This window comes from Zonotrichia leucophrys, chromosome 5 (genome assembly GCF_028769735.1).
Source record: "Zonotrichia leucophrys gambelii isolate GWCS_2022_RI chromosome 5, RI_Zleu_2.0, whole genome shotgun sequence".
Taxonomy (NCBI): Eukaryota; Metazoa; Chordata; class Aves; order Passeriformes; family Passerellidae; genus Zonotrichia; species Zonotrichia leucophrys.
The window spans coordinates 29,516,398-29,537,922 of NC_088175.1; the positions used below are offsets into that span (position 1 = coordinate 29,516,398).

At 44.1% G+C, this 21,525-nt stretch overlaps 2 protein-coding genes across 14 annotated transcripts in view; one reads left to right on the top strand and one right to left on the bottom strand.

Annotated features, from left to right (window-relative positions):
* The window catches only part of MAP3K9 (mitogen-activated protein kinase kinase kinase 9), a 72,811-nt gene extending 56,639 nt beyond the window's left edge, over positions 1-16,172 (bottom strand). For 2 of the 6 annotated variants that reach the window (XR_010440397.1, XM_064713713.1), the window contains exons 1-2: positions 5,588-5,655; positions 2,328-2,885 (exon numbers count right to left, since the gene is read on the bottom strand). Coding sequence is in view for 2 of the 6 variants with exons in the window: in XM_064713713.1 (XP_064569783.1) it covers positions 2,328-2,652 (325 nt within the window). In the remaining 4 variants the exon portion in view is untranslated. Of the gene's footprint in view, positions 1-1,575; positions 2,166-2,327; positions 2,886-5,587; positions 5,658-15,812; positions 15,954-16,036 lie in introns of those variants that run through there. The other 4 variants (XM_064713716.1, XM_064713717.1, XM_064713715.1 and 1 more) reach the window with 4 other exon arrangements.
* Positions 16,173-16,278: 106 nt separating this feature from the next.
* The window catches only part of PCNX1 (pecanex 1), a 93,617-nt gene continuing 88,370 nt past the window's right edge, over positions 16,279-21,525 (top strand). For 4 of the 8 annotated variants that reach the window (XM_064713723.1, XM_064713724.1, XM_064713725.1 and 1 more), the window contains exon 1: positions 20,839-21,123. In XM_064713723.1, the coding sequence (XP_064569793.1) occupies positions 20,971-21,123 (153 nt within the window). In that variant the 5' untranslated portion in view covers positions 20,839-20,970. Of the gene's footprint in view, positions 16,329-20,837; positions 21,124-21,525 lie in introns of those variants that run through there. The other 4 variants (XM_064713719.1, XM_064713721.1, XM_064713720.1 and 1 more) reach the window with 2 other exon arrangements.

Consider the following 21,525-nt stretch of genomic DNA (forward strand, 5'->3'; position numbering starts at 1 on the left):
GGGGCAGGGGAAGAGTAAGGCAAAGGGAGAAGTTACAACTCCACAACTGTTGGTGAGCCATCAGGCCATCGAAGAGGCAGCAAGACAGGAGAATCCACAGTTACAAAGCCTGAACTTGAACACCCCACAGAGGATGGGCGCTGAGGGTTCGAAAGGTTCTATAGAAATGGTTCCCTTAAGAACTTCAAAAGCAAAACCTAATAAGCATCCATTCACAGCTTTTTCTGTGTGTGGGGAAAAAATAACAGTGCTCTTGCAGCATGGAAGAAAGGAACAGCACCTAGTTCCTTTCACAAGCCCAAGGGCAATGCTACAGATTACTGAGTTTTACCTAAATGCTTTCAAGAAGAATCTAAAGTAAGAAAAAAAGCTATTAGTTGTACTCCTTGGAGATACGGCCTAGATAGGACAAAGCATCTTTTCACTCTTTTACTTTCTAGAAAAGTCTACTAGTCTGAAGATCTTTCTCTGCCCCTCAAAAAAAAAAAGCACCCTTGCCTGAATTGTCAATGGTGATAGATAAACAGGATCTAGAAAGTCATTCCATGTTGTTTCTCTTTCCACAATTGTCCATAGTGACTAAAAAACGTTGAGATGAAACAGCCCTATTCTCTGTCTCCAACAAAGGCTTCAAAACTGCACCGAAATTCAGGGAAACAAACCAATCCCTCAGTGCCTTCAGCATCACAACATAGTCAAGTGACCTTCAGGCAGTCCCAGATACCCAAACACAGATACAACTCACTCACAGGTATTTCAGGACAGAACTTGTAAGAGGGCAGAGGAACCTGGTAACACAAGTCAACTTAGAAATTTTTCAATCAGAAATAATCAGCTTTTGGTTAGTAAGTAGGATAATATTGTACAAGTATTAGCAGTGAATCAACACTTCACGAAACAACAGTTTCCCTTCCAGCAACCTTTCTTTAAGAATATTCTTAAGGCAGAATGACCAGAGCCCTGGTGACTCCACCACTGCCCAGTCGCCAGGGTTTTGTTGCTTGATGAAAATTTATCAGCCCCTGGAAAGGCAGGTCTTAACAATGGGAAACTGCTCCCGGCGTCGCCGAAACGCCACCACACTGAGGCAAGCTCTGCCTTCCAAGGAGCGGCGCGCTGGCCGGGAAGGCAAGAGGGCACCGGAGCAGCAGGAATACCTCTGCGGGTGGGCAAGGGAACACACCGGGGGCTGGGGCGGCCCCAGGCCGGGGGGGCTGAGACGCCGCAGCCCCTCCGCTCGCCACCGAAGGCCACCGCAGGCCCCCCCACGCCGTCGCCGGCTGGGCCCGCGGCCTCCCACGGCCGCTCGCCACCGGGATGGGCCTTCCCTTCCCCCTCAGCGGCGGCACCGGCTTCCAACAGGACCCACGGAAGGGCCGGGCCAGGCCCCTCCCCAGGGACATCGGGAGGGCCGAGCCTCGGCTGTGCCCACAACATCGGCAGTTCCGCCGGTCTCCTCCCCCCTCCCATACCCACCCCAAGCCCGCGATAGGGGGGCAGGACCAGGCCTGTCCCTGGCTCCCTCTCGGCAAAGGGGCCGCGCCGAGCCCCCCGTCCGGGCCCGGGCTCCCTTACGCTGTATGGCGGGGGGCGGCGGGTATCGGGCGCGCAGCTCCGGGCCGCCCCCCTGCACGCCGCTGCTCACGTAGTTGCTGGGGAAGATGCCGACGCGCTGGTCGATCTTGCCCGTCCACCAGCCCTCGTCGCCGGACACGTGCGAGTCCCGGGACAGCACCTGCACCACGTCCCCCGGCCGCAGGCTCAGCTCGTCCTCGCCGCACGCCTCGTATTCGAAGACAGCGGTCCAGAGCGGCCCGTCGCCCGGCGGCTCCCCGCCGCCCGCGCCCTCCTGGCTGAGCTCGGTGAGGGGCTCCATGGCGAGGCTGCTCCATAGGGGGAGGCGCCCACGGCAGCCGGGCGCTGCGGGGGGCGGCGGGGCCGGGACCGCCGCCTATTGTTCATGCGGCCCGGCGCCCGCCGGCACCAGGTGCCGCCGCCGCTGCCGGGGCTTCCCGGCGCGGGGCCGCCTCAGCCCAGCGCGGGCAGGGGCGAGACCAGGCAGCGTGTGCCGTGGAGGAGCCGCCGCATCCCCCCCATCCGCCGCCTCCTCCGTGCCCGCCTCCGCCTCCTGCCGCCGCCGCCGCGCATCCCGGAGCCACCTGACTCTCTGGCAGCTTCGGCGGCGCGAGGGGTGGGCAGGGCGGGCTCCGCCCCCGCGCCACCATTGGCCGCCGCCGCCGCCCGTCAGCTCCGCCCTCACCTGATTGAGGGCCCGCGCCCCCTTGGCCACGCCCCTCCCCTACCGGCCCCCGGCGTCGCGCACTCACCGGTGTGCCGCCGATTGGCCCCCGCATGGTCAGCTCTTGCTTCCCATTGGGCCGCGCGCTCTGAGCTCCGCCTTCCCCGCCGCGTCTCATTGGCTGGAGAAAGGGGCATGACACGGGCCCAGGGCGGGGTGGGGCGGCCCGAGGGCGGAGCGGGCGGGCGCCACCTGGTGGCGGGCGGAGGCGGCGCACGCCTGGGCTCGGTGCCCCCCGGCCCGCCGAGACCGGTCGGAAACCCGGCAGGATCTCGGTTTCCTGTTAGGCCGCGGACTTCCATAACCCGTCCGAACTTAAGCACGGGTGTTAGATGGCTTCTGCACGAGGTCATCGTGGGTGTATCCCTGCTGATTTGTTAAAAATTAACAGAATTTACTTCTCACTCTTGCAATCAGCATGTTGCTGCTCGGTCCTGAACATCCAAATGCCTTCTCCCTGCTGCCAGGGTTTTCACAGCTTGTGGAGACACCAGATCTTGTCAGTGGAATTTGCTTGAACTTGGTGATATTACTGGGAAATTTTCTTCACATTTCACTCCATTTCATTTAAATTTCAGTGGTAAAACTGGAAATGAAAATTCTGTGTTCATGCTTCATCATAACAAAGCCCACTAATGCCAAATGAGAGGCCCAAGTACGGTGACCACATCTGATGTCTTCACACTTATACATAAAATGCAGGGCTTCGTTATTCTTTAGTATTTAGTAAATGCAATTACACAGTTCTTGTCTGCAAGATGGATTTTTAAAAAATTCTCCATCCCCAAGTCAGGCCTTTGGTTTGGTTTATGTACAGAGTAGTTCCTACTAATTCCTTAACTTTGGGCATTGTGGTTTTGTCTATTTATCCATCCTTGCATTAGCACTATGCTGTAGCACCTTTATAGGGAGCCCCAGGGTTCAGGCTTTTAACAGAATAATGAAATCTAAAGCATAACATGCTCTGAGTTAATTCAAAACTCTTATCATTGTTTGTAAAATATTTGAATTTACTTAAATTTACACTGGGAATACACCTCCTCTCAACTGAACCTTAGTAACAAGTACCACAGAGAACCCTACTGGGAACTACAATTATCCTATTTTCTCTCTTTTTTTCCCCAAACTTCAGAGCCTTTATTTATCACAGAAGCTAAACAGGCACAGTCTAGAAAGAGCTGGTCTATTAGTATCCTTCTTGTACAAATAGAGACCAAAACATGTCTAGTTGAGGTCAGAACTGACATTTCACTGTGATGCACGCAAGATTTAGGCATGCTTCAGCACAAGTTTTCGATTGAATTTATCTCAGAATTGAGCCTTAGGTTTTCTCCTCTCTCTCCACTGCCTCTTGTCAGCGAGGGCAGAACTGAGGATGCATCCCCTCCACTATTCCTTTGTTACTTAAGGGTGTGTTTTCACAATTAGTGTAAGCTTATCCAATACTATTCTGTTGCTGAAAGGACTTTCCTGCCCCTTTTCACATGCTTGACCTGCTTTCCTGATTACAACAGTAGTGACTGTGGCTGTGGAGTCATTTCAGCTCATTCATCTAGCTGAAAGCTAAGCCTCTGAGTAAAAGCAGCTAGTTTTCAATCAGCTTTTTAGGTTGATCTGACTTGCATTAGGACTGTACACACAGACATTAAGGCCAGCACAAGGAAGCTGGGCAGGTGAAAGGGACAGCCCCCTAGCTTTTTCAGGAACATCCCATCTTTCAGTTACCTTGTCTTGATCACGAAGACAAGGGGTAACAAATAGCTGTATTCATGGGTTTGGAATTCAAATAATAGATTACTGAGAAGGAATATGAAAGACTGCTCTTGATACTCCCACTTAAAGTAATTGCAGTTGCATGCAATAATTCTGTCTAATTTTATGCAGATAAAAATTTCAGATGAGAAATTATAATGCTTTACATTAATACAGCACTTTAAATGTTGTAATATAAAAAAATATGAGACATAAAACAGAGGCCTCCTGTCTTTCAGCTGTTTGCCAGTTATTTTGATCACTGCTATAAAGCACTGATAGGTTTAAAGTAGAAAGCTATATTACTAATGGTAAAGACTATGACAGGAAAAAATTTGCTACTGTAGAGGCTCAGGTTGCCTGCTGTAGTGACCTGCCAAGACAGAACCCTGCCATCTTGTGGATTGCCTTCATATCAAAGTACACTGCTTTGCTTCTCAAAAGACACCTTCTTTTTTTTTCTTTCTTTTCTTATTTCCCACGATGATATGTTTGTTTCTACAGAAGTAGTGTGACTGCTCAGGAAGCTGTTTGTCCCTGGAGTGTCCAGGGAAATACTCTGAGGAGCCATCATAGGATTTTCCCACTCTCACAGACTTCTCTTGGCATCTTTTACCAGCCATGTCAGAGACTGGTTTCTGAATTAAAAGATTTGGCCAGATTGGGTAGGCTGTTCTTAACATCAAGGTAAATAGAACTGTCAGTAAATGTTAAATTCATATTCCAGTAACTGGCAAAAGGTAGATGAAAAGAACGCTAAAGACTGTCTGCACACAGCCTTTGAAAGATGACATTTTAGCATTGGCAAGATACAGACAGATTTTTTTAAGTGGTGCATGCCTTTCTGACGAACATATAGCCCAATTGCTACATTGAAAGCTTCTTCTTATGCATTTTCTAGTAAGACTGTATCTGTTCTCATTATTATTTAGCAGATCCAAATAATGGGAATTAGATTCTAGATCTAAAGATCCAGTTCCTAAAGTCTGTGTTTGAATACACACTCTGCTTCTTAAAGTTTGGACATGGATTTGCTATAATGCGTTTCAAATGAAGAATAACCTGCAAAATGCAGATGATACTCTGAATTTAGTTCAATTTTTTTCAAACTGAGAACCTTGAACCAAAGCTTTTAATTCAGACTCATTTCTTCATCTACATTTTAAAAGTTCCAACAAATTATTGGATGGTAAACAAGAAGGCCCATCTATTCCCAGTTTTTTTTTAAGAAGCAATAGAAAGTATTCTGCTTATTCAGTATCATTATTAATACAAATTTAGGATTATGATCTTAGCTTTTGTCCTGTGTTTTCCAGAGGCTTGTGCAGATTACCACTAGACTTAGCAGCTCTATAACTTACTAAAACTTGGCAGTACACAGTTACAAATCTAACTGGATATCAAAATGTTGGAAGTCTAGGCTCCTAGTATGTGTGTTCTGCAAAGGATAAAAACCAGAATGGTACTAAAAAAATAAAATGAAGAGGAATGCATTGCCATATATTGCAAAGGTTCCATATTGCTAGAGTTTCATACCTCCCTGATGCTTCTCATAGGAGCTCCTCTAAGCACTGCCTCTTGCCTCTACTCACAGTAACCAACTGACTCCAGTCTCCCCTCAACCACCCAATCCACTCTTTTATAACACTCTTCTGATTGACTACAGCTGTGGCCTGGTAAAGTCAGGCCTGTTCCCAATCTCTAATAATTGGCTCAGCTGCAACTCCTCAAGGGGTAAGATTACTTTCTATACTACATCTATTTTCTTATATTGTATCCCCTTACAGGAATGTCCAGAAAAAAAGGAAGGACTACGGGCACCATCCAACTACACTGCAGTACTAGAAACATATTGCAATTCCAACTATAGCTGCAATGACAGCATGTCTCTACCAGCACAGTAAGAAAATATAAAAGATTAAGGAGATGCCCCTTGGCACATCTTATTGCAGCTCACTCCTCTTACATCCTGTAGTAATTTATATTGCATATTAAATTAACACAGCACTCTCATTTGGCTTTTATACATTTAAGAGGAAATACCACAGATCAATTGCTGATAATTTCTGCTCAAACAATGTAAGCTTTACTGATGAACGGATTTTTCTATCATTAAAAATTGCCTCTCTACATGGCTGTAAAGCTAGACTGGGTTTTTCCCCCACTTTAGAACAGTACTGCTTTTCCAACATCACTTTAGTGTAGGTTTGTTCTTGACTTGATGAGGGGGAGAGGGGTAAGCCACTGGCAACAGAAGCTTTATGAACTGTGCTGTGCTAGCTAGGAGGCAGGCTGCAAATCTGGGTCTTGAGCATGTGAGTCAGTAAAGAGAGAGCTCTACCCTGCTTCATAAAATATATATGCTAATCTCCCAGATGGCTATATGTTCTTTCTCCATAAAACAGATGACCTGGAAAAATAAAAGATAAAAACACCGGAGAGTGGGAATTCTGGGCCAAAATCTGGAAGCTTGCAGTAGATTTTACAGACAGACTTGGATTTTAAATTTAGTTTGGATCTGGTTTCATAACAAAATAGAGCAATGGCTATTATTATAGGTCACAGCATAATTTCTCATGCAATATGAATCATTCATACGTCTGCATCCCGCTAAGAAAAATATAACAAAGGAACACTTTCAAGTGAGATTTCTGTCTGCACTAGAAGATACATGCCTAACAGAAATAATGGTTAACTCAGCTTAGTAATGATTAACATTTGCACACTGTGAATTACCTCAAACCAAGCCACACACATAGCTCTTGTTTGATTAGTCATAGACTGAGTTGCTGCTCCTGCAAGGGAATATCAGAACCATGCTGCCACACTGGCAACATTGTGCCACAGTTTCACAAATGTGTGGAACAAATATTTAACTTATTTGCAGAACTGTGATTAGCGCAATGCAAATGCTCTCACCACAGTTCAGGAGAGACACTACAGAAAACTTTTCAGGTTTCTGAAATCTTTATAGGTGCTGACAGCCTTGATCTTTTTTTTCATGTTTCACGTGAAAAATAAAGCAGCAGCAGACGACCCTGCATTGTCAAGGCCAGCTTATGGTGCAGCACTCACTCAGAGCACTCTGTACTGCCTCTAGCACCTCGTCTCCCATTCAAGGCCTCCTGCCCATGCAACAACCAAGTCTCTTTGTTTGTGAGGGCAAATGAGATTTTGTTCGGAAATAACAAAACCAAGAAGGAAAACAAGGTATTTTGTTTAGGTTTTAAGTTTGTCAAACAAAACCTTTGAGACAGTTTTCAGATCACCAAAGCCACCCTTGAATAGTTTCAGAAAGACAACACAAAAAATGGAGCATCTGAGTTCAAACCATACAGATGCAAACTTCATTTCCAAACATACAGAAACACAACATTCATTAGATAACAGCATTCATATGCAAATCATAGCCTCATCCCCAAATCATCACTCTGCTAAATATGCCATTATAAAGTTATGGGCATAGAGCAGATAACCTTTTCATTTGGAGTAGCATAATCCTTTTGTCGATTGAGGCTGATGTCTTCTTCCCCCTAACTTGTATTTCCTGAGTTAACTTACTATTCAGAATAATAAACCTCAATCTAAAATAAGACCAACTAGGTCAGTGCAGTAGTAATTATCATAGAATTATATAATGGCTTGGGTTGGAAGAGACTTTAAAGATACTCTTGTTTCAACCCCCTGTCTTGTTCCAACCCTCCTGTCCCAAGGGTAGGGACATCTTTCACTAACCCAGATAAGAACACTCCAGGATGCAGCCATACTTCTACCACTTCCTAGTGTCTTACACTACTTCCTAGGAAATGCCACTCTTAAATTATCTGCAACCCCTGTTCCATTGTCTACACACTACTTCCTAGTAATTGACCTCTCAAGCTCATCCTAGGGCCATCCCTTTGTACTTAGAAGGCGCAATGTCCTACCACCTTTCGTTCTCCCTCTCACTTCCTAGCACTTCCTTATTTATACTCAATCTGGCTACCCTCTTCTCCTTTCTCTTCCTTCTTCCTTTCTTCTCTTCTCTTCCTTCTCCTTTCTTTCTCTTCTCTCCTTCTCTTCTCTTCTTCCTTCCTTCTCTTCTCTTCTCTTCTCTTCTCTTCTCTCCTTCTCTTCTCTTCTCTTCTCTTCTCTTCTCTTCTCTTCTCTTCTCTTCTCTTCTCTTTCTCTTCTCTTTCTCTCTTCTCTTCTCTTCTCTCTCTTCTCTTCTCTTCTCTTTCTCTTCTCTTCTCTTCTCTTCTCTTCCTCTTCTCTTCTCTTCTCTTCTCTTCTCTTTCTCTTCTCTTCTCTCTTCTCTTCTCTTCTCTTCTCTTCCTCTTCTCTTCTCTTCTCTTCTCTTCTCTTCTCTTCCTCTTCTCTCTTCTCTTCTCTCTTCTCTTCTCTTCTTCTCTTCTCTTCTCTTCTCTCTCTTCTCTTTCTCTTCCTCTTTCTCTTCTCTTTCTCTTCTCTTTCTCTTCTCTCATTCGTTGTTGTAATTGGTTTTTGACACATTGTCTTAAGTTAACAGGTGACATTTGCCTGCCTTACAATCTCAGTTTAAATCCTTACCATAATTAGTTAGAGGAACCTCTTTTAAAAAGTGGATGACTGCTGGAAAAATTTCTGTCTTGATTTCCCCTTACAGTGTCTACTCTATGCCTGGTGACTAAGCTCAGATATGATACTGTATCCATTCTATATTTCATAAGGCAACTAGAAGGAGATTTCCTCATACTTACATGAAAATAGACCTAAGTCTGTTTTGATCTTTTAGTTAAGTGTGGGCAGAGAGACACATCATGTTTTTATTGTGATGCTATCTCTCAGTACTGGCAGCACCAGATCCACAGACAGCCAGAGACTCTTACAGGGTAGAAGCCATGTCAAGAACTCTGCCTTTACAATCCAGAAATAATTTGTGTTATCTCCTAACATTATCGTCTTTCTCACCTTGGTGGTCTTAATTAGTGGGCTTGGTCATGCATCAAGGCACTGTACAGTTCACTGTACAGCTGAAGCTTTTGTAGGATAAGGGAAACGTGATTCATGGAATGAGCCTAGACAGTTCAGTCCCAGACTACAGACTGGTCAGTGTCATTGAGTCTAATTGGTACCTGAGCTGTTCCCAAAATATAACATAAACATGACTACCTTATGAAGGATACATGCTTTCTTCTTTCTCGTGGTGTCGGTATTTCCCCTTCTAATTATGCTGCTAAGAGCCAGTAAGAGCGTATGAATGACAGAATTTTTGCACGTATCTATTGCTTGACCGTAAGTCTTCTTGCTCCGCTGCCGGTAGGACCCAAAACTGTGCGCGGTGCGGGGCCGGTGAGGCGCGGGGAGCCCTGAGGGGGGCGCCGGGAGCCCGCGGTGCTCCCGCCGCGCCTCCGGCCGCTCCGCGCTCCGAAACCGAGCCCTTCTCGGCCGCTCTATTTTTGGCCCTGCTGGAGCCTCGCGCTGTTTCCTCAGCGCTCGGAGCTCATTGTTTTTGTTCACTTAGATGGACCAATTGTAGTCTACATAGGACGCGTTTGTTTTCCAGTTCCTCAAACCATTATTACCTTTTTCCTGTTCCTCTTGAGAAAATGGACTTTTGACACCCTGCCAGGCTGCATTACTGAATTCCCTTGCCTGTTTCAGGGTGAAATCATGATAAAGGCAGGCGCTTTTACTGAAAGGGAAAAAAAATCGCAGAAAAAAAAATGTGGAAGAAAACCTTACTGTGGGAAAAAAGCAAGTTGTGTAATAGTGAAGAAATGCGGTAGTGTGAGTCATCCCGCTCATGAGCACTTCATCTGGTGAAGTTAGCACCATCCAGGAGGGAATTTGCCAGGCCCTGCTTACATCCCACAACCAGTAAGCCTTGCCAGAGGTACAGCACTGAAAATAGAACTGTATCAAGTAATCCCCTAGCATGTATGAGAAACCACATCACAGTCGTCTTCAGTAGAAGCACCAACTCTCCTTACCTTCATTTTATTACAAATAACACCACCAGGCCCATCTAGGTCCACAAGGTAGTCTGGCAGACTTCGCTCCACAGGCTCCCCTAAACACCATTTTGTCCTTGGAAGACCCCTTTTTATGGTCCATGCTTCATACTACTCTTATTATATTTTTCTCCAGCTTCACCCTCAAACAAGGCCTTTTATGCTCAGAAATGAGTTCAGTTCTCAGAACTGATTTCAGTTATTTTCTGTTCTCCAGTTTATTCCTTTTAACCTTCTGTGGATTTTAGGGCTGCCATTATAAATCCTAAGAGTGATGTAAGAGTGAGAGGAAAGAAAGATACATATGTATTTTGGATGTAACCTTGTTTCCTTTTCTTAGAAACCCTGCAGAAGGTAAGGCAGGTTGACTAACTTTCACTTGACCTTTGAATAGTCTTAATTCTATTGTAACTGTACATGCACATCTAGGACTTCTGTCTTTTCCCTCAGCTCTGCTACTGTTGGATTCAGATTCAGATTCACAGGTGTTCAGGTTTGTACACTCAAAGACTGACTAATTCTCAGCTCACTTCTATCCATTCTATTTTACAGAGAGTGTTAGAAAGAAAGATGGGTCACACACACACAATGGCCATTGCTATCTCATTGGTGGGGAAAAGATGAGGTGTTACTTTAAAAGACAAGGTTTCAGTAATCTCTCCTTTTCCTAAGATTACACAAGGCCACACATGCAGAGTGTGCAGCCACTTCCTACTGAATTTCTTTGAAGGTCATTCTAAATAATTGGATTTGATGGATTTTCTGGAGACATCAGTCCTCTTCCTTCTAAACATTTCTAGCCTGGAGCTGATATTCATCCATCACTCCATTAAACACAGTCCCTCATAATTTCTCAGTTGTATTTATGAGCAAATCTGACAATTTAATCACTTGTCCGAAAATTTGTGATATGATGAGGTACACAGAACCAGGAGATGAAATTAGATAGTGAGAATAGCATCTGACAGAAGCTCCTACCAGGCCTGCCAGTCACACAGAAGTATTTTTGAGAAAGTATGTGTTGTTTAGATCAGTTCTAAGAAGTAAGGCAGAAGGGAGGCCAGTGAAAAGCTGTACTGCAACAGATAATTATAAGTTCTGAACTCTTTACTTTTAAGATTCAGATCCTAGGCACTTTCTGTATTAAAAGAAAAGCAGAGATAGGTACACTTTTCCTGATGTCAGTAGAAGTAATAGTTGTGAATAAAAATGCTTTTCAATCTAGAGCTTTCAAAATTACACCTGAAGCTTTGACTTTAAAAAATTCTAAAACACTTTGCTTGTTTTCCATCATATGTCATTTAAAGATTTACAAGAAAGTATTTAGTTGCATTGCTACAAGCTAACTGTGAAAAAATTCAAAATGTAGTCCAAGAGTCAAATTACTTTAGCTACCTGTACTTAATTCTCTTGTTACCACAGTGAAACTGTTTTTCCTATGATTTATGTAATGCTCAATAGTGAATTAAATCTTTGGAACACTTGTTCTACTGCAAAATATCTTTTTGTGGTTAAAATATTTTTTGTAACAAAACTTCCTCTTTTCATGTCACAGCACATGCTGAAACAATGGCAAAAAGATAAATTACTGCAAAATTAATTTTAGCTGCTGTAAATTTTGTAATGTACTAGGAATGCTGTAACAGAATCCCTAATTTCTATAACATTCAGAACACTCTACATAACAGTTTATGGGCATATGGATTACAAATTTCTGACACAACCTTCATTGGCATTTCTGGTTCTGTAAGCAGCACAAAACAGAGTATAAGTTTCTCCAAAAGTGTTGCTTACTCCACCCTTCCTTTGTTTCAAAGCGGTTTCTAATTTTATTTTTTTTTTTTTTTGCCTTTAGAGTTATTTTTAATGTTAGATCATTTCCATTGTTTACCTCCAGAAAAGTGTTTCCAGACCATTTTGCAGTCACCACTGTTCTGGAAAGGCCTATGAGAAACTGAAGGTTATATGTTTCCCTGACAGATGTGGTCAGAAATATACAACTATCATCAGCATCCTACACCTACAACTAATTCCTTTGCTTTCTAATAGTTTTCTCCCTGATCATTTTTCATTGCTTTCATTTGTCTGATCATTTTTCATTGCTTAATCCATCAAACATTTCCCAAAGGATTGAATAGATCTTTTCATGCTGCAGACCAATAAAGAATGCACCAAGACTAGTGCTATTAATATGGGCAGTGTTCTGGAGTGAAGAACACAGCAGCTGCACAAGCGCCCATCCATCCAGTGTTGGGAAATACAGGCATCTCTGGATGATGAGAATTCCTAAGGATCTGCCATAAGGGATTTACAGGCTGTTCCATGATCAGTAAATTCTCTCATTTCTGAGCAAAAGACCAGGAAGAAACTCTCCAAAGGCTTGCACCTTCTCAGAGAGCATCCTGTGGGTTTTTCCACAGAAGGGACGAATAAGCAATGTTTGTAGACAACCCTTTAGACTGGCTGAGAGCTGGAATTCACCTACCTGCTATTCTCTGACCTGTGAACTTCACCATTTCTGTGCTGGTCATTATCTGCTCCTGATACAAGCTATGGAACATTCATGGGATTAATAGGTATAGGGGAAAGAATAGCCTTAGTTTTGTCCCACTGTTTTGTCTCTGAACCAAGAAAAACTCACTTGTCTACCACTGACTCTGCAGAAGCGGTGACAATTTGTGCAGATGTTATGTTCATGTAAAACCTAACTCTGTTTAATGGATCAGGAGATCTACGTGCTGGATTTGCCTATGATTTACATCATGACCCAGAGCAGATTATTTGTAACCGTTTTATCATCTGTACAAAGCAATTAAGGATACCTTCTTTGCAGGTTGCTTTTATCCAGATTAAAAAAATATATCCAACATGCATTAGTATCAGTGCCACTTAGCAGATAACTTTGAATTGCAAAGAGTTAATCTATTTCTAAGTCCACTTTTCTTGGCTGCACAAAGTTCTCTAATCAATCTAGTGCTACTGTGACACTGCTCATGATGAGTATCATCAGGCTGTGCCTGTGTGGCAAAGAATTCTGATGTCAGAACTCATGGACACAAGGATAAATATAAAAAGTGAAACCCAATCTGATGTGAGAAGAGGCTGAAGACTATCAGGTCATGCAGCTGAAAGAAGATTTGCATGAAAAATGATGCTGTCTGAGAACCTGTGGTGTATCTACACCTGTGCATGAGCACACGGGTCTATAGATGCAGCTACATGTGCTCTTTGTTCATTTGTACATGTGCTCAGGCATTGCCTTACTGGGTTACAGCACAGCTGGCTGAAGGCAGAGCCTGCAAGGAGGGACAAGTCCAACGTGTGCAGGTGTTTCTCTATAGCTGTGGGTTTCTGTTGCACTAAGAGCTTCCTCCCACATCAGTTTGACATGGAAAGCTGTTTTTGGAGGTCAGCCAAAACCAGTTACCCACTGAATGGCTGTAACAAATATATTCAGCCAGCACAAGAAGGAGAAGAGCTTTGTTGCTGCTGTTTCCTTGATGAATACTTGTGCCATCTCCAACTGGCTGCCAAAGGCCCTTTCTTTAGAGGCCATATGTCCTCTCTAAGAAAGCTCTCATCACACCTCCTTCAGGCTTCCATCATTCTGCTGTACTTATGCTCGATTTCATTTAGTTCATGAAGCAGTGCAACTGTAGGATGATGGCTTTCTTCAGCTTGTGCTCCAAGAAAACATGGCCTAAGAAACAATTGTCTAGGACAGCAAATGTTACTCACTGGTTATCATCTCATATGGATTTTCTTTCTAAATAGCTCTTGAAAGGGTTGCTGGAACACAAGTTATTTCAGTTCTGCCATAAAGTCACAGTGTTTTGGGGCACCCCCCCCATCCCGATTAATAATTTTCACATTCTGAAATCTGTCAACTGTACCTCCAGGCACTGCCAATTCAAGCAAATACAAAAAGAGTATTCACAACACCTCAGGACATGATTTAATCTGTTCTACACTAAGCAGGTCTGACCTGCTCAGAATTTTTCTGGGAGACCTCCAAAGAACAGAAAGAAGAGTACAGGAATGGGCAGATCTTGTGAGGCAGCTGAGATTTTTTGCCAATATAAATTATGCAACATCTCTGGGAATTTAAACCTTGGTTGTTTAAAAAATAGTACCACTTCTTCCATGATCAACCTGTATTGGCACTGAAGCACTATATGACTAGAGATTCTACCTTCCAAAAGGGATTTAAAACTGAGATTCTGCAGTTCTTTTCTCAAATTCACGTTGTTAACTATGGCCACATTCCATCTCAAGGCAATGAATTACATACTGTTTCCAATAGTCTTGAATGTCAAAATTATTCTTCACACCTCCTACTAAAGCACACAGTCACTGCCATGTTCCACTTCAGACAAGGCTGTATTCAGTGAGGAGTCTTACATACACACTTAGGAGAGGAGTTGAAATCAGACAGAAATATGAAGTTACTTTTCTAATTATTCAAAATGAACTTAAAATCCAAGAAAGTTCCAGGGAAACTGCTAAGACTTGCAGGACCTCTCAACTAATTTTCCCAAGCAAATCCTTGTAAGAAATGTAATTACATGAAATTCTTACTTATATTCACTTCCACACTCTCACCTAGCAGTGCCACTAGTTATTTCACAGATTTTCACAGCTCCCTGTTGACAAGCCAGGTGTCTTAACACTATTCTCCAAATTCTACCCACATTTCCTCCTCAGAGTTCCCAATTTTTGCCTCTTTTTAGTACCCTTAAATTGATAGGCATTTAACATATGTTGTAATTCTGCCTCCGGCAGTATACTTTAAACCAGAACTGTTTCCTAGGCAGGGACTGACCAATGCAAAAGGCTGAACTTAGAAAAATGGCTAAGATGAGCCATAACAGAGAGAAAATCCTTCAAAACTGGGAAGATGCTCTTGGGGGCTCACTATCATACTATGGAAGATTTGTACTTCAGACAGAGAGTTTTAACTGCAAAGATTTTAAACTGCAATTTATCCCAGTGACATCATGAATCATTGTTTGGTAGAAATCTCTTACAGTGAGGCACCACTCTGCTGTACTCTAAAGAATGTGGTATAAATGCTGCTAAAATACTGTCAGCTGAGTGTTTGGATATTCTAATTTTAGCCTTGTTTATTATGTTTCATCTCCATGGCATTTTTAGGCAATTCATGTACCAGCAATGCTAGCAAATTCTTCTTTTTCAGAGAGACCTCACGGTCAGTAGGACATTGATGATACTCCTCATTGTGGTTTCTGTATGGACACATTCACACAATTAGGTCCTTCAATATAAAAGTCCATGATGGCCTTACAATTTTCTTGTAAGAAGCACGGACAGAGCTATTTTTAGGAGGAAAATCCATGTTAAAACTCCACTCTTTCTCCAGCAATGGAACTATTAAGCCATTCTGATTGATTTTTCAAAGAAGAAGTTGGTTGAAACAAGAAGTTACGATAGGGAAACTGTGGCCTACATAGCTGTTAAAAGTGTGGAGCAGAAAGATGCATAAATACAAATTCTAACACTAAATAAAAGGAATGGAATTGAAGATACTATTGTTTGAGTGGCAACTTACAGAAAGCTGATATCAACACATTGGTTAGAATTTGTTTGTATTAGCTGTCACGGGATTTCTTTGTCTGTGTAGATCTATTTTAAACAGTTTTCCCCTTTCAGCACTCCCTGATAATAAGAAACTTATGTAAGTGCTCTTATTCAGAAAGACTCTCGCTTTGGTCTTCTTATTTTGTCTTGAGAAAACCAAAGGGCTCAGACAATGTACAAAGAGAGCTTACATCCTCAAAAGGTGCAGCAGGCAGCTGAGATGAACTGCAAGGGCAGGATTAGTGGGACTGCAGACTCCACAGTTCAACTGTCTGCAGATGAGTAATTAGCATCCTCCACGCAGCAGCACCAGTATCTCCTCCTCAGTAGCACTGCGAGGTAATATGAAGAGTTGCATTAGTCATAGTGATAACTTAAAAAAAAAAATTGAAAAAACAAAAACCCCAAACCAAACCTAAACCTTTTTTTCCCTTTCTTCTACTGTGATAGTAAGAACAATGTCCTCCCACATTAAGAGGGAAGAGGTTGGCCTTTCCTACACCCTGCTGGGAAGGGTGTAGCCTGAAAGCACAGGTGGATCTGAGAATGTGATTGGTGGTGTGGCTCTCTGCAATAAAGGTGGGTGTGGAGACTAGCCTGATATATAGCTGAGGCTGTTGGATGTGATGTTTGTGGTAAGTCTGCTGGCACAGGATGGAGAGGATGTCTCCTACTAGGGGATCTTCCTGCTAGTAAATCCCTTTCTGGTCTGTATCAAAACATTAAAGGACAGGCATATTTTTCATGTTGTTTCTAAAAGTTGCATTCTAGTTGGGAGTCAGGGTAATATACAGGACTAGGTTTTGTGAAGTAATTTCATAGAATTCCATTAAAGTGCAAATTTCTGGTGTGACTTCTAGAAATGGGGTCTGTGAGAGGATCTGGTTCATGCTTAGAATTTGTTTAAAATCTGTGCAAATAGTAGTCAGGCTGCCATCAGCTGCTGGTATTGTGGCAACATGTTGAGTCCTGTAGTTGCTACAAACCACTTTACTGTAATTAAAAGTTAATCTAGAACAACTTCCTGATAGTTTTTATATGAAAATTAGCCATTTTACAGTGAAGCTAGGTTAGCAAATATTATTATAGAATGACTTTCTGCTTTCTCTCACCCTTGAAAATAAGTTTGCTTCTTAACTCTCATAAAAGATCAGAGAATAAAACACATCACTGTTCTTTATGGCAGTGTTTCAAATTCAGCTAAAACATTTCCTAACTTTGTTGCAATTATAGAGAATGGTAGGGAAAAAATGTGAAGACATTAAATTACCCAAAGGCTTAATGCCTTAGTAGCAAGTATACGTTTTACCACTTTTTCTTCAGAAAAGCAAAAAGTAGGTGCACTTTTCCTCTAATCAATTATATACAAAATTGACTTCTTTTTGCTGTCATTTTTTTGTTTCGGTTTGGTTTGCATCTTTTTGCTTTGGATACTGTATACAATTCATGTAGAGTAGTCTGTGTCAGCAGGATGCAGAAATTGGGGTTGAAATGCTGATGCCTCATTACAGGTCCTAAGTCAAGAATCAATAGGATGACATGTATAAAAGTTGGTAGTGAGCCACCAAGGCCTACTTTGTCAATCTTCACCTGAGAATAAATATTTTATCCAGCACAGAGAAAAGTGCTAGCCCTTAGATCTGTAAAGAGAGTAAATTGGTGCTTTTCTTGTTTTCTGCTGACTGTGTTATTAGCTGTTCAGAGATTGGTATCATACAGTGATGATTTACTGTAACAAAAATTTCCAAATCATAAGCTTTTTTTCCTGGACACTAATAAGTTTTGTCCAATTTAGGCAAAATATTCTTTTAAATTTTCTGTTTCACCTCTTGTCCTAATTATAAGTTATGTTCTCATAAAACTTAGCAATTCTCTTGATAATTAATTTAAAAATGGTAACTTTGGGTATCCTGTGAAAGATGTCTGGAGGGAAAGTGTAGAACCTCATTCCCCTGAATGAGAAGATGAGAGATTAATGTACTTCTAATGGTGCAAAGCATGGCATAATATTATTCTTAGAAAGAGCAATGTGTTGAAGCATTTTTGTGACAAGTTTCAGTGTTTTATTACTGTTTTGGATAACTTCCTCTTCTTGCAATAGCACGCATTGGTTGGTCTCCAATCACTTGATTTAATGCCCGCTCTCTGTTTTTTCTAGAGCAAGCTATTTTTCCTGTACCCATCCTGAAGAAAAGCCATAAGGCTAAAGTACAGTGGAGACAATTAGCTCCTTATTCGTTGGCATGCACAGATTGAATCTACTGCTATTACTTTCTGTCTAGATTTTGATTGTTTGTTTCCCCATGAAAGCTAATAATTTATTTTTTCGTGCTTTGTTAATAGTGCCTACAACTGGACTTGTTATCAATTCAACCTTTGGGTATGGATGGATTAAAAAATATGATTTCCCCCTCCTTGTGTCCTAATGTTTTTAGTCTGCCTGTATTTAAATAGCTAAACCAATGAAATCTCAATTGCCCTCTCAAATATGTGATAATCTCTTCCTTATTTTACTGGTTGCAGACCAGATTCTCCCACAATGACGTGCATTTGAACATAGGTTATGCTGTTTTGGATCAGGGTTGAGTCCATAATTTTACTTGCATTTGATGTAAATATACATATATGTATTAATTATGTTTTGTTTCCTCTGTTTATTTTTTGCTTTTAACTTCCCCACCCCTGTGCCCCTTCCTCCCCCTGCCATGCAATGCCCCCCAAGCCTTTATAACACCATGGCTGGCCCAATGGTCCAACAACTTCTAGTGGGGCTGGGGAAACAGCTGGAAGCTTCCTCAGGATTCTGCCTCTTACACAGGGGCACTGTTTAATATGAATCATTACTAGGATGCTCAGGCTGTCTAGACTTAATCAAAGGCTCCTAAACAGGAGCATAAAGGTTTCTAATGCATTTAGTGTAGCCTTCAGACATGTTATTAATGAATGTTATCCCTCTTGCCTCCCTTTGTGAAGGTGAACTGCTTTTATGTAACATTGATACAACAGCTGCTGAAAGAACTAACACTTCATAATCCTGATCATCACAGTATCAAAGTATATGTATGGATAACACCATCTAACAAGTACATCTTTTAACAACTGTATTTATAATTTTAGCTTTTAAATAGTATTTTGGCAAATATTGCAGATGAAACAGTTTTATTTTTTTCTGAGCATACTACAACTTGTGAGGCTTGTCATGCTTGGCTTTAATGCAAAAGGATAAAGGGAATCCCTCCCCCCTTCATCCATGATAATCCTCTGTAGTTTTTCACTGTTGGTTTTTCCCTTCCCCCATCTTTATTTCCTTTAATATCTCAATCCTGTTTGACAGAGTGAAAAAATGCTCTTTTGTAACATACTGCTCCTAGTTTTGTATTTGAAAATGCACTATCCTAAAAGGTTTATTATTTCATATTGGGGAGAAAGCCGTTGTGTTTGAGGCTTTGTGTCCATCCCTTCTCCCTACTTTCTCACTGAGGAAACAAAAAATAGATGAAATACATTTGCTTTGAGTCAGTAACTTCTGTCTTCTGGTTTTCCAAGAATAGCCAAATGCTGCCATTGGCTCACTAACTGTCAGGGAGACAGTGGAGACTGAGGAATTAATGCAGCCTCTGGAAAATACCAGCCCAAATGCATGATCACCATGAGTCACAGCTGAGTGCTTGGGTTATTTCACTCCTGCAGTTTTTCTGCAGTAGAGACCCAGAGTCACAGAATGGGTCAGGCTGGAAGAGACCCTCATAGTGGGTCATCTGGTCCAACCTCCCTGCTCGATCAGGGACCTCCTAGAACATGTGGCAGAGGATTGCATCCAGACATATTTTGAATATTACCTGTCAGGGAGACTCTGCAACCTCTCTGGACAACATGTTCCAGTGTGTGGTGACCTGTAGAGTCAAGAAGTTCTTCCTCATGTTCCACTGGTACTTACTGTGCATTGCTGCCTGTTGCTTCTTGTCCTATTGCTTGACACCTCAAGAGAGGAGCCTGGCTCTTTTCTCTGACACTCTCCCTTCAGTACCTATGGACAATGATGAAGACCCCTCTCAATCATCTCTTCTGGAGGCTGAACAGGCCCAGTTCCCTCAGCATGTCCTTGAGAGATGGTCCAGTCCCCTCATAATTTTTTGGAGCCCATAGCATTTGTAGGAAGAGGACTCTTCTCGTCCCTTCTTGAGAGCACTGTCTGAACTCCTTCCCTAATCTGTCCCTTTCTAATTAACATGTGACTTTTGGGATGTGCATGTCTCAGGGGAAAGCTTGAAAAGTCAGCACTTGATGAGAACTGATGGTCTATAAAAATAGGTGGATGTCAAAATTTAAATCCATGAGAGATTTGGGGTGCACCTGTAGCCTGGTGTGTTGTTTTCTCTCTGTAAAACCTAATATTTCTGTTTTTTCAGGTGTTGCAACCTACAACAAATCCTGTTGTAGGATGGGGACAGACATGCCAGGGGTTTGGTAGCATTATATGTTTGAGAGTAAATGGAGGGTGGGGGCAGCTCAAGAAATGGTGAGGCTATCTTGCTGTAGGTTTGGAGCCTTAAAAGTGTATGCTGGACAAATTTCTTCCTGCTCTGCTGCAAGGAGATAATGCAGCACTTTGCTGGGAATCAGGCTCCAGGAGAAGAGAAGGAAGGAGCTTTGGAGGGGAAAGGACCTTGGACCAGGCTCCTTTAGAGGGTAGCCCAGAGATGGCGTGCCTGACTCAGAGGCAGTGTCATAGCCCAGCTGAAGTGCTTCTGCACTTAGGTACAGGGTGGGCATCAGGAAGAGTTTCTTCACAGAAAGGGCGATTAGACATTGGAATGGGGTGCCCAGAATGGTGATAAGAGTCACCACCACTGGAGGCCTCCAAGGAAGGAGGGGATGTGATAGTGCCATGGTGTGGCTGATGCGGTAGTGTTTGGTCATAGCTTGGGCTCGATGATATCGGAGTGTTTTCTAACCCAACTGAAGAAGCCTTTACCGAGGGCCGTGTCCCCACGTCCCACAGCACTCGAGGGCCGCCGGGGGCGGGGCCTACGCGCGGGGCCGAGCCGGGCCGCCAGGGGGCGCTGCGCGGGCCGTGCCGGGCAGCGGGGGCGGGGCTGCGGGCAGGCCGCGCGCAGGCGCAGCGCTGCCCCCCGGCGGCGGCGGCGCGCGTCCCCTGCCGCAAGGGCCGCCGGTCCGTCGGCGGCGCGGGGGCGGGCGGGCGGCCCGGGCCCGGACATAAGATGGCGGCGGCGTTGCTGGGGCGGCGGCGGCGGCGGTTGCGGCTGTCGCGGAGCGCGGGCGGTGCGCGGCTCTGCCCGGGCTCGCAGGGCGGATAGAGCGGGGCCGGCGCGGCGGAGCGGGGCCGCCATGGGCTCCCAGGTGCTGCAGATCCTGCGCCAGGGCGTGTGGGCGGCGCTGAGCGGCGGCTGGTACCAGGACCCGCACCAGGGCGCGGGGGTCAACGCGCTGCACCTCTACCTGTGGCTCTTCCTGCTCGGCTTCCCCTTCACCCTGTACATGGTGAGCGCAGCCCCGGCCTGTGCCGGGGCTCGGCCGGCCCTGGCGGGGCCCGGAGTGGGGGGGAGGGCCGGGAGGGGCCGCCGCGCGCGCGCCCCCTGCCCGCGGCGCGGCCCCGGGAGCGGCCCCGGGCCCCTGCGCTGGGAGCGGGCCCGGCCCCGCCATCGGGGCTGCGGCAGGTCGGGAGCGGTGGCCCCTTCCTGGGAATCTGGGGGTGGGCGCTGGCGGGGCGCGGCGGGGCTATAGGCGCTGGCACTTTGCCTTCGGCTTTCTGTTTACTTTCCTTCAAAATTGGAAATACCTCTGGCAGCTTCCGCTGCCGATCTCCTGGTAGGTCAGTAAAAAGCAGCTTCTACAGGAACTGTCAGATTTAGCCAGTGTTTCTGGCTGGCAGCAGTGTCAGTT